Source organism: Abrus precatorius, unplaced genomic scaffold (assembly GCF_003935025.1).
Source record: "Abrus precatorius isolate BTA unplaced genomic scaffold, Abrus_2018 Scaffold11, whole genome shotgun sequence".
NCBI classification, from domain to species: domain Eukaryota; kingdom Viridiplantae; phylum Streptophyta; class Magnoliopsida; order Fabales; family Fabaceae; genus Abrus; species Abrus precatorius.
Genome location: NW_020874303.1, coordinates 28,982,839 through 28,995,725, shown reverse-complemented (window position 1 = coordinate 28,995,725; position 12,887 = coordinate 28,982,839). Strand labels below are relative to the sequence as shown.

The window sequence follows — 12,887 nt, the reverse complement described above, 5'->3', positions numbered from 1 at the left end:
TCATCTCAATGACACGTGTACAGTCATGATTGCGCCTCTTCTGTAATCTTTGCTTCATGGAATTACGATCATCAACCTCATCAACCTCATCTTGATGTCGATGAATTAAATAACCTAACTGCATCCTTACCATCTTCTATAATGATCCTCATAATCTATCTCTCTAACTTCATCAAAGATCCCACTATTTTCTTGAAAAATTGGAAAATAAATATAATAAATCAGTGGCTGCTATTCTACTTTGTAACCCCTCAAAGCCATAAAACTGTTTTATGAATAGCTTTAATTACCTTATTTTTGCTTTTATTATTTAATCAGTTTGATTTTAAAATTTATATATAATACAAATTAATTCAAAGCAGTTTAAAATGAAATAACTTTTTAAAAAGAAAACAGCAAATAAATCCTTAACATATCGTATAAGCCATAACATCTCGTAAGAAATGTTACTGACACATTTTCTGATATAATTATTTTTAATACACTTTTTTTATTATTAATTAAAATTTATTAAAAAAATGAGAGATAAATATTAATTTAAAAACAAAAACATGAAACTTGTATAATTTTTGTAATTTTTAATAGATATTAATCAATAATAAAAAAATGTATATTAGAAAGTATGTTGTTAATATTTTAAAAAAATATATATAATGTTATAATTAGTTTGTTTCACGATAATAAATGGAATAATTTACAAATTTGTACGTGTATTCGAATATAATTTTTTATAAATGAGTAAAGATTATATGGCAGTTTTGTAGAACTAAACAGTTTTATCTAAATTTAAAATATATTTTTAAACGAAATTTATTGTCATTATATATATATTCTCTAAACACAATTACAGTTGTATTCTAAAAGAATTTGTTTTCAGATTCAATGCCAAATTTAGCAATCTAGTAAAATAATTTTAATTTTTATTTCAGATTCAATTGGTTTACTTGAGTCAACGGGTTGATCAATGATGATACCTAAATACTACTAATAAATGATAATACAAAACCAATGGAAGCAAGTTAAATAGTAAAGTAAACGAAGTTGACCCATAAAAAAAAAAAAGAATAGTCGTGCACTTTCGGCTTTGACAAATAGGCATTTACGACACATTAATGTCGAAATCCCGTGTATGAAAAATCTACGTATTAATAAAAATAAGATGACTATTAAATTAATGATACTCGTATCTATTCTCAAGATTTCTATGTTTAAATTAAACTTGCTCGTAAATGTAAAATCTAAACAACTTTATAAGAGGCAACGGATGCATGTATGTATGTATGCTCCAAGGCTCTAACACAAGACATGATCCTGATGTACATGCCTTATATTCTCCATACCATCTTCTCAAAAATAGTTTATAGTTTATATAACTTTTTTAAACTTAATTTCAATAAAATTTATAATATAAATTATTATTTAAAAATACATTAAATAAATGTTTAATCACCCTAAATTTGAAGTGAATGGGAGCTGACTGGTCGCCGTCCAGGAGTGAGAATCACGTTTACAAAAGTGGTTTCCTATGTGAATGGGAATATAAGATCTCAATCCGTTGACGATGACCCACTCACACATTTCAATTGATTGAAGCACATATTCATTTCATATGCATATGCTCAATATATTCTTTCTAGCTACTAAAGAAAAGGAACAATTATAACCAGAATATGGTTCTTCCTAAGATTCTCCATCTGTTTAATTTGAAGCACACACATTCTTTAATCCATTAAGCCAATACGGAAAGTAAAGATGCCAATAGAACACCCCAAATACGCGTAAATGAAATTGAAACCAAAACAACATTATTGTAACTCCCCTAAATTACATCATTAGCCATACCCAACAAGCAAAAGAGATTTTTTTGTTCATAAATATTAAATTCTTTTGAAGCTACATCATACATGAATTTTCACGGATTTCGGAAATTATTATGTTGTTCATTTTCATTCATCAATATCAGAATCAAAACATAGCAATTTAGAAAATTAAGCAGTTCAGCTCAAACATAGTAGCCCGTGAATGTAAATCCTCTGCCCACAATCTCACCCCCACAAAACCATGCAAAACACTCAAGTCCAAACAAAGCAGCAATGCCAAGATTCCCTATATTTAGATCTTGCCTGTTCTTCACTAGATTCTTTGCGTGGTCCAATTCCTTCCTGAATGAATTGCAACGAAGAGGAATACTGCATAAGATAAGCAAATAGTGAAACACCACAAAGCCATTACCACTTCTGTCTTCACTTTGACAAGTAAAGCACAAGAGTAAAAAGAATGTTTGTGGAGGATTTATAATAGGTTAAGTTACACAAGTGATTACCGTTTAAAAGCGGTGAAATTTGAACATTCTAGAATTTTGAAGACAAAAAACAATTATGTCAAGCCTAAGGGTGATTTGCAGACGTGCCTTAGTTCAGATCATGTTATGAAAATACACATTGCCATCTTATTCAGTGGCAAAATCTATGACTACCATTTTACCACAAGTTCATCTATTAATGGATTGTGAAATAGCTTATAAGATTCGTAACAGTTTTATTATGAAAGTTGGTGACACGATTCACTGCTTGTGTTCTCGGCACATATCTTCATATCATCCACAGAGCTAAAATCTTGGCATCCAATGTTTGTAGTGCACAATCTTCATTTCCTAGTTGGAGTTATGGATCACAACGAGTTTTTACTTTAGTTTTGTTAACATAAGCTATAAAAGATAAGTAACTAATAATAATAAAATTTTATTAGAAAAAAAATTATTTATTATATTTTTATAATTTTAATATAATAATTATGTATTTTTTTTATAAAAATTTTCTATTTGTATATGTTTAAATTCAGCTCTAAGAGATGAAGTTAATAAAACTTTATTGTTTATTTTTTTATTTCAATTTATTTTTAAAAAGTCATATTCAATTCTTTTAAAGAGGATAAAAGTGACTTCGTGTACCTAACATGTAATAAGGTAAATTGTGAAGGTTATTTAAAAGTTTTATTTTGATAATTTTGAAAAGTGAGAATTATTGAATCTAGAAGAAACATTTTATCAAAAATAATCAAATAGGACGGATATAAATATATGTAAATAACATATGAGATAAAATTGCAATATCAGAAACGAAATGAAACAGAAGACATAACATATAGTGACAGAGAGAACAAACCTCGCTAGGCGAGTATAAAATAGTTGTTTTGCTAATGATTGACACTTTTCAATCGTGGGTGGATCCTGGATATAGTGTTTGTTCTGCTCCAACAATAGTTTGTAGTATGAAGCTCCATGGTTTGTCACTACTTGTGATGCTTGGGTTACCTTCGATTGTAACTGAGGAATCTTTGATGCCATGGATTTCCTGAACAAAGTATCAAGATTTTGGCAAAGAAGGAACATTTATTGAAATCTCATAATTATATCCTCCTAAAATATCCACTAATGAAGAACATAAAAAAATAAATTCAACATATTCATCGAGTAATTAGGAAGATTTAGAATTATTTATACGATTATACTACTCAAGGTAACATGTGCAAAGACAACAAATTTAAATCCAGGTTTTAAATTAGATCATTCACAATTAAGGCTATCGATTTCCATTTTCAAACAGATGAATTAAACATGAATGTCTCTAGGTATATAGACAAGTAGTCATGTATGTATCCTTGAAACACCATTAGATGCAAAGAATAAACAGCCATATTGCACCTACATTGTACGGTGAAAACTGTAGATTTGTGTTGGAGAAATCCGAGGTTGCACATTCGAAAACAAGAATCATTTATAATTTCACAATTTTCAGCGATTGAAAACACAATGGCCTTTGATATGTCAAATACAAACTACAAAGACATCGATCTTCATTCAGACACGAAGGTAAGAACTTCATATAAAATTAGCAAATTATGGAAAGCATTGACAAAAAGTTGGAACATTAAAACATTGGATTTGGTTTCAGTACCTAAAAGGGTAGTTGAAAATTGATATGAACAAATTTCAGGAAAGCTGAATGCACCCTACACTCCCCGCTGGACTTGTATTACCGTTTCTAGTTTCTACCGCTATGTCAGCCTAGCACTCCTCTGTTCTTCAACTGCTTACCGTTGTCGTTTTAGACGTGCTTATGTTTTTAATTATACACGGATATGAAACTAATCACTCAAATGTAATAACTATGTAAATCTCTCTCAAAGTAACAAATTCAAGATTTGAGTTTCTGACATTATAAGTTAGTCCACAATCATAATTTACTTTTACTTTGATCTGTTGAAGATTTTACAAAAATATGTTGATAAAAGGTCAAATGAATAGATTTAAAAAATGGCATAATAACTGTTCTTTACATAGTTAAAATGTATGGTACAGCTTTCGAATAATATAAGTTATGTCGTCTTTTGATGGAGTCAGCTGATGAATCGTTCAAATAAGCACTACTACTACTACTACTACTACTAATAATAATAAAGAAATTCATCGTAAACTTTTGACACGAAATAAATAATTTGCATGAAGTTGTAAACTGAGACTGGCGTATCATTACCGTTCAAAGGTTATATGATTATGATGCTTACAATTTATTTACATACAAATACGAGTAATTCAACCATTACATAATATGTTAGGCAAGTGATTTGAATTAAAGCTGTATCTCAATCATTAAATTTGACTCTCAGTAGAAACCATGCTCTCTCATAGGCCATGTTAATCCAACCAGAAGTGGTGGTGGGAAAGTTCATCCTCTATTAGACGAAAGACACGTGAATGTTTTATATTGATCTTCATCTTTGCCGATGCATAAAAGCAATCATTATCCTTCTATCAATCGATACACCACAAAGTTAAGTTTACAACTTTTTTAATTTAATCAATAATAAATCCACTTTCAATATTTCATTTTATATATCTCAATTTAATTTTTGGGGTCCAAAATGCCTCATTTTAGAGGGAGATAAATCCACCTTGTTACGCACACAAACAAATGCATACTTCATACTTCACGACAATTTTGTTATTTGAATTTGAAAAGAATATTAGTGAGAATCAACAAAAATTGGGGGCATACCGACCGGGATGGAACTTCGCAGAGATAAATCATGTTTATCCTACAATGCAACCTAAAATTATTACCTTTTGACACAAAATGAACAGGTACAGAAAAATTAGAGTTTGAAACATGTCAAATTAAATTCCAACACAAAATTAATCAATGAAAAAATGATGCACTGCAGGTTTCAACTGCTCCATCCCACAGAGATATATCTGGGCAAAAAGAAGGAAAAAGAAAAGCTACATTTTTTTAATCTGAGTCCTAGTGGCAGATATTGAACATCCTTTAGTATCTGTTGTAGGAGAGCTACAATCACATTTTCTTCTTCACTTGCAAGCCAAACACAATTTGAAACATTGAATGCACCTTCTCTTTCAGAAGAAGATACAGAAATAGGGGGAAAGAATATTAGGATTGAGAGGAGGAGGAGGAGGAGGAGAAGGAGAATGGGGGGAAAAAAGAAGAGAGATGCTGCCCATTCAGTAACAAAATATGGTCTTTCTGCCTACCCGGGAACTTGGAAACAGCCACTTCTTGATCTTTTTTCTAGAAGCTCTGAAGGGCACTTGTAGTGTGAGAGTTAATGTATATGTAGCCTCCAACCCAGTGGTTGGTTGGTAAGAGGGGTAAAGAAGCTTTCTCCTCAGCAATATAACCATGAAATGCAAATACATGTATGTTCTCTTCAATCATCTCTCTTTACGCGTAGTACATGTACAAGCTATTTGCAGCGGCACAAGCAATTGAATTTTCGGTTGGATGCCATGCTAAGTGCAGCAACTTTGTTGTGAAATCAAAAGAATTCCCATTAGCATCCACCCCAGGGGTGTCTGCTCCTGATCAAGAATACCAAATATTGGAACTCAGGGATACGCAATAGTAAGAAACAGAAGTAAAAAAGTACAAAGTTTGCACAAATAAGATAAGATCAAAGGTAATAGACAACTGACCCCGCCTTACAACACGTGTTATACTATTTCCCAGTGATCTAGAAGGCCTTGAAGGAGTTGGAACTTGTCGTCTGAGGGAGTACGAGAGTTAATATGAATGCAAAAATGCCTAACTAAAAACTATGCTTGATGTTAGAGCACCCATAAACTTACCTCATTGGATTTTTACTGGCTTCTAAAGTTGTAGCCTCAGCACTTCCAGGAGCACAACCAAACACCCGGAATAGATTGCTGGCATTAAGTGAAACAAAATTGTAAGATGCAGGGAAAAAAATTCCAATATAATCGAACTGTTGTCAAATTTGTATCAGACCTGTAAGAACCAGTTGCTAAGCGCAATCCATCCCCACTCAGACAACACTCAAACTTATCAAAAATTGAGTCATTTTCATATAAATCACAAAGCTGACATGTTCAAACAAATGCGTAGTCAGTTATAACTCAATTAAGCAGCAGAAAGAAATCCATAATTCATCATCATCTATCTAGGACACAGGAATCTAACCTTAGGTCTTAAATACTCATGAACCTGGAAAGTTGAAACGGGGCCTGTATCCATATTGATGTCCCATAACTGATAAACAAGTCAACTAGTGAAATGAGAAGCTTCAAGGACTTAAAACATAACAAGCAGAAGTCATCCAAACGAAGTCAGAAACGAAAGAAATCAGTCCATTTAAACAAGACAACTATTGAATTTTAATGGAAGGAAGAGACATAAATCAATAAAAATAATAATTTAGTGAAAGGACCTCAGCTCATAAGTAAGTAAATCTAAGGCATCCAAAATAAGCAAATATGTATCAACTTTGGGTCCTTGGCAAATAGGATCATCAACTTAAACTTCTGCAATTTACCCCCTTAAATTTTTAAATATGTTCGCTTATTGAAAAATATTAGAAGTTAGAAAATAAGATAAAAGATATTCATCTTTTTTCAGAACAAATTAACTATCGAAAATTTGTTTTTGATGTTAAAGGAGGTTGATTGCCAAAAATTAAAGAAAGGGGGTTTAATTCCGGAAGTCCAAAGTACTTTTAACACAAGCATGGATTTTGAAATTATAAAAGTGCAAACCTTTAAAGTCATGTAATCACGACTAAGTATGTATCTTCCATCCTTCCCAAACTTTATGTCTGAGATAGAAGCAATAATCTCTGTGAAAAATGATCTGGAGCCCGGGGCCTCCTGTTCCTCAAATCTGTACCAAAGTTTATTGCCTATATTAGAGTCTACAGGGTAATAAATAAATAAACAAATGCATACATAGAACGGGCTTCACAACAATTCTTGTCCCCATAAGCATCATTTTGAATGTTCACACCAACAAGGAAAAATAAATTATCAAACAGTAATTTTTCTTACTGTCTCAACATTTTCTAAAACCTGGAAGCCTTATGGGAGAAGTGGGATAACTAATTGTTAGTAACCAACAAGATTACCACAAAAGAAAATAGACAAGATGTGCTTACAGTTTGGCATGAGAATCACATAATGCTGATTGCCGCAAGTCAACAAGACGAATTGAACCCTTTGAACTGCTATATGCCAACATATTACAATGTGTAGGGTGAAACTCTGCTGATGTTATAACCTCTGCAGTAATAATATTTAGGCTCAAGGCTCAACCAATACTGTAAAAAATTGGACTAAGTTGCAAAAAAATGGATACAAATATCCTTCCTTCACTTTGTCTTAAAACCATTGAAATCCCAAAAATTAGGTTCAGAGCATTCAAACAGTCGTCAATCCAACCTTAAAACCCCGTCCTATTGGTTGCAAATCCCCTCACACTATCAAACACCCAACCAACCTTCACGCTTCAGCCCACCTTTCTTCTCCTCTTGACTCACCATACAAAAACAGGATTTTGATGGGTTAAATTCTAATCCTTCCACTATTCCACATCATAGTTTAGCAACCACATAATATTAATCTATCAAGTCAAATGTTGACAGCTCAATAATTAAATATGACTAAAAGACAACGGGTGATTCTTTCAACCACCATGGCATAAAGTAACAAATTTCCTCTTATACGGAAAAATTGAGACCTTGCCTGGTTGACTGGCTTAAGCCTGGTTGAGTCACTAGGCTTGGTTGGGTTAGTAAATGGGGCAGGCCATGAACACCCACCGCACTGCCAACTACAGTCATATGTTGTAATCATTTATTTAATTAACCACATAAATGAATTAGTTTGTGTTTTACCAAGTTATCAATAGAATAATGTTTACATTATTACAAGGCAGTTTTTTTTTTTATCAAGCTTACCTGTCAGATCCTCCATATTTGCAGGCTTTACATCAACAATATTAAAACTTTGATTGCTAATTTCCAGGTTCCAAAGATTTATTCGCAAATCATCGGCTGATATGAAAGTTTCACCATCACTAGAAGATATGAGCAACACAACACCAGTTAGAAAAATAAAAATAATGAAAGCAAAATTTAAAATTTTGCCTTTAATTAGAATATGAACCATCAGGGTTCTCAATTTCAACCCAAATTTACTAGACAATAGCAAAATATAATACACATTCAAAAAACAAAAATCACCTGTTATTTGAAATAGAATTGATATGATAATCATGAGCATGGGCATACACTCTACGACATCGAGCCACTAAGCTGGTCTCGTGGCTACTTACCTACATATTTTACAAAACACGAGTTAGTACTGCAAAATCTCAAACAAGCAATTGTCAAAATTTGAAATAGAAAAAACTTCAACCATTTCTCATTCTTTCTTATCTTCTAAAGTATCAGAATCAGAAAACATAATAAAATAAAAACTATGAAAAAATGGAACAATTGAAATCTGGAAAGAAAAAAAAATACTATTCCTCTTTTTACTCCTTCCACTACTTTCATGAATATACTGAATTGAAATATCCCTGTTAATGAACTTAAGTGCAGTCAGTATGCTATAAGTTCTAAGGTTCCATCTATTTAAATGGAAAAACTTTAAGTTGCTATACCCTAAAATACAATAAGAAACCTTAACTAGCATCATGAAACCAACCACTATTGACTTATGTTTGTTGTACCAAGCCTTGTAAGTTCAACCCATTTCTGCCTGGCTATTTAACTTTAAATCAATAAGAAACAACATAATGTATTCCATTTTAAAGAGGAAAAAGTAAGCATTGCGGAGCTTTGACCCTTTCATATTTATCTAATAACTTTTTGGTAGTTTATAATAAAAGTAAAAAAAATCATCCCCAACAAACATCTATCAGAAAAAAAGAATTTCACAAAGAAGGGCTGGATACAACTACCATGGGTAATCTTAGTGATGGTATGCCTCCTGGTGGAAATGAGAAGTCATTGTTTAGATAATTGTATGACCTATCTGGTGATCCTCCATTTGCAAGATATGGCCTAGAACTACTTGAATTACTTGAACTAGCAATACAGCCATTTCCCATTGATTTTGAAGGGTCAACATTCATCTCAGAAATTTTCTTGACCTTCTTCTCTTGCACCTGTTCAACTCTCAGATAAGGATAAATACAAATGAGTGGACCTAGGAGATGATGGATAAATGATATTATTCATATGAAAAAATACAATTTGGAATGCAATCACACTTATTTTGCATACATGCAAAAGCAAACAATCAATCTAGGTTACATATTCATTCAACAAAATTTTCCCTTAGGATCTATTTCACAGAGAGCTTCCTTTGACATCTACTTTTCTCAACATTCAATCATCCCAATGAATTCAATGAAATAACTATTAAGGCACCACATGGCATAATAAAAGTTTAAAATTAACAAGCAAAAGATACAGTAGCTAATGTCCTTGAAAGATGGCAGTGTTCAGAAAGGAAGGAATGATATTAAGAATTTGAGAATGAACAGCCTATACATTCCTGCACCCCCAAAAGTCATCCTCCAGTTATCTGGCTAACTGAACAATACTTCAATCAATAACCAGTGGTACAAAACATGGACATGAATCCCGGAAGGTGGTACAAAGCGGCTAACTCCACAGAGGTGGACCAAAGGCAAGACTTATGTTAGATGAAATGGACTTGCATGAAAACTGAGTTGAGCCGTAGAGGACACATACATAACAGAGCAATTAGTTGCAGGGCCTAGCTACAACTAGGCCAGCAAGCAGTGGGTCTAAGAGATTGTAACATACAAACAAGGCTGTGGGTGCTTCCATGAAAGAGTACTCAAACAAGGGTTTTCAAACCCCTTGCTGTGAGAAAAAAGGGAGATATCATGAAATAATCACAAAAAGGGGTCAGACAACACAAACTGGGGGACAAAGATGGGTTTTTAGGCCCAACTCACAGTTGCAGCAACAGTAGCAGTAAATCACTGCAATTTCTGGTGCGATAGCAGGCAAGACATCTGCAAAGCACAAACATTGCAACAAATTTCTATAGGGGCTGATACTGTGACACCGTGACAGTGGCACTATAGCATGCTATTAATAACTATGATTCCAAACATAATTGGTAACTTTAGAAGCCCAAGCCTTGCCAATAGAATCCAATTAGAAGGCAGATAAATGAGCCTCATAAGAAATTATACACCTTTGTCAAAACATGTGAAACAAGGGATCCAACTTAGTACCACAAAAGTGTAACCTCGTGAACAATTTATCAGAGCATGTGAAACAAGGGATCCAACTTAGTTCCACAAAAGTGTAACCTTGTGAACAATTTATTGATAAATTGATAACATACAGCACTAAGCATGCTAAAGGAGACATTCATTTCATACCTTCCAAAATTTGATAGTTTTATCATTTGTTGAAAGAAGAAAGAGGGCACCATTAGCTGTTTGGCACCATCTGATTTTGTTGATTTTCTCTTCTATCTCCAAGCTCTTGAGATAGTCAAACTGAAACAACAATCATACATTATAAATATTGACACTTCTGAGCCACAGGATGTTGGTGCAACATTACTCAGCAAATGATGATTACCTCAGGCTCATGACTCTGAAACTCTGTTTTGTAACGGAATTCAGGATGCCTACTGATAGAATAGTCCATCCTCTCCAAATCCCTTCTTGATCCTCCATGCTGCATGTTTCATCGTACATACATATTAGAATACTAAGTGCATAACATGTAATTTTCCAAAACGAAGTTTATTTTAAAAGAAAAAAACATTTGCATAAGCAAAAATCAGCCTTACATCTTTTGTATCAGTTCTCTCAAAGAGAACCACTCGACCACCACGATCACCAGTAGCAAGATGATCACCAGACTTGTCAAATTCAATAGCAGAAATTATGTCCACTGTAGAAAGGCAATAGGGCCAATAGTCAGGAAACTTTCATATTATCCTGTAACAAAAGCTAATTCAGAATCTCAAATACAAAAGCAGCAAATCCTTTGATCAATCTAACTATCTCATTCCCTTGCAAGCACCTAATTCCACATTCTAAATGGTTACCTTTGTATAACACCGTATACCATACTAGCACCCAATGATATTTCAATTTTTCTTCCCACTTTTTGTTTGGACAGAAAATGATATTCACTGTCTGACATAAACAGGATTGCCACACACCCATTCTTAAACCATCAGCTAAACATTCACTGACAAGAGACACACGCCATCAAAATTACCGGCACTCCCAACTTAGCAAACTCAGTCAAAACCAAATTGCTTTTGCATTGTCAAAGCCACACACTACGACGGGACCCCAGCAGTCAATCTTCAACGCTACTCACCAAACTATACAACATGAAGATCTAACCCATCCTACTCAAATAAACTCATTCATTGATTGACAAACTAAAGAAACCAATTCTCCACAACATAAGTGGCTGCAACACAAGCTAGGACCTCGATACCAAAACAAAAGACACCAGGTAAGTCTCAGCAGCTAATTTTCACAGTCTCACAATCCAATCCAGTAAAATCACAATGCAAAGACTCTTCCTTGAGGTCAAAGAGACCAACCCATTCCAAGCCACTACTTTGCCCCCCAAATCAAACAAGACCCACAATCAGACAACGATAAAAGCAATGACCCAAAAGCCAAAACAAACATTACTCAATGAAACACGATCCAAAACGGATCGAATCAAACCCTAATCCCAAAACACGAATTGGATCCGACAAAGACAAGAAAAACATGCCCTTTTCCCACACACCAATACTAGGTACCATAATTACCTTCCTGAACCTCTTCCCCAGCCGTACGTTCCCCGAACACCTGCGAGAATTTCCACTCCAGAGGGTGCGGTGGACCCGCCGGAGCTGCGACGACCTCATCGCCACCATTCATTTGAAATGAAATCAAAGGCCACCGAAGACGCGACTGAATCGGCCAATCCTATGAGTGCATCAAAGATCGCTTCCTGGGTTTTCACAAGATCATATGTTCACAAAGACCCGTCCAAAAAAGAAATAAAATTTCTTTTCTCTTCTCTTTGGGTTCCCAGTTGAACCATTGGAACACAAAAAAGACCAAAATTTTTCTCTCTCCTACACCCCTCTCTATCTACTAATTTCTCTCTCTAGAAGGAGAAAATTGGAATTTTCTATATTAAAAATGACTGAGCAAACGGTTCTTTGGCTTTAGAGACGAAAAAATAAATAAAACACATAGGTACACTTCTGTGTTTAGTTCTCTCTCGACAATACATTTCTGTTTGTTTTTTTAAGGATGTAAAATATATAATTATCCTCGTATGTGATACCCTCAGTTGTTTGTTACGCAAGGAGTGAAATACCACTTTTGATTGGACTGTGATGGTGGGAGAAGTGTATGGCCTCACTGTGAGGGCAGAATAATTTTTCAAGAGGATCGTAGTTGATGTTTTGATTAAGGACTTGTTTGGATGGTTTCCAAAAAAAAAAAAGTAGTTATCGGAAATGACTTGAATGTCCTTGCATTTTTTATTTCTTTATCTGT

General features: G+C 33.7%; 2 protein-coding genes across 4 annotated transcripts; both read right to left on the bottom strand.

The window, feature by feature from the left end:
- Window positions 1-2,002: 2,002 nt before the first annotated feature.
- LOC113853652 lies at window positions 2,003-3,346 on the bottom strand. The gene is made up of 2 exons (XM_027484145.1): window positions 3,165-3,346; window positions 2,003-2,189 (listed from the first exon to the last, which is right to left on the bottom strand). The coding sequence occupies exons 1-2, from the start codon at window positions 3,344-3,346 to the stop codon at window positions 2,003-2,005; spliced, it is 369 nt and encodes a 122-aa protein (XP_027339946.1).
- Window positions 3,347-4,994: 1,648 nt separating this feature from the next.
- LOC113853651 (serine/threonine protein phosphatase 2A 55 kDa regulatory subunit B beta isoform) lies at window positions 4,995-12,753 on the bottom strand. 3 transcript variants are annotated; one of them, XM_027484144.1, is made up of 15 exons: window positions 12,146-12,601; window positions 11,711-11,728; window positions 11,156-11,259; window positions 10,942-11,040; window positions 10,737-10,856; window positions 9,270-9,479; window positions 8,551-8,642; window positions 8,266-8,384; window positions 7,465-7,588; window positions 7,070-7,193; window positions 6,498-6,566; window positions 6,306-6,397; window positions 6,146-6,223; window positions 5,993-6,063; window positions 5,176-5,878 (listed from the first exon to the last, which is right to left on the bottom strand). In XM_027484144.1, exons 1-15 carry the CDS (start codon window positions 12,255-12,257, stop codon window positions 5,742-5,744), a joined length of 1,569 nt encoding a protein of 522 aa, XP_027339945.1. In that variant the 5' UTR covers window positions 12,258-12,601; the 3' UTR covers window positions 5,176-5,741. The 3 variants fall into 3 exon arrangements, with proteins under 3 accessions (XP_027339943.1, XP_027339945.1, XP_027339944.1); XM_027484142.1 differs by lacking the exon at window positions 11,711-11,728 and having other exon boundaries at window positions 4,995-5,878; window positions 12,146-12,753; XM_027484143.1 differs by lacking the exon at window positions 11,711-11,728 and having other exon boundaries at window positions 9,273-9,479.
- Between the last annotated feature and the right edge of the window lie 134 nt (window positions 12,754-12,887).

Excerpts from the sequence above, each read along its gene's own strand:
- LOC113853652 (XM_027484145.1), bottom strand. The coding sequence starts at position 3,346 with ATGGCATCAAAGATTCCTCAGTTACAATCGAAGGTAACCCAAGCATCA. Across the intron at positions 2,190-3,164 it reads TTTTATACTCGCCTAGCGAG|TATTCCTCTTCGTTGCAATT; the intron begins GTTTGTTCTCTC and ends TATCTTATGCAG.
- LOC113853651 (XM_027484144.1), bottom strand. The coding sequence starts at position 12,257 with ATGAATGGTGGCGATGAGGTCGTCGCAGCTCCGGCGGGTCCACCGCAC. Across the intron at positions 7,589-8,265 it reads AAATATGGAGGATCTGACAG|AGGTTATAACATCAGCAGAG; the intron begins GTAAGCTTGATA and ends TTATTACTGCAG. Across the intron at positions 6,224-6,305 it reads TTAGCAACTGGTTCTTACAG|CAATCTATTCCGGGTGTTTG; the intron begins GTCTGATACAAA and ends ACTTAATGCCAG.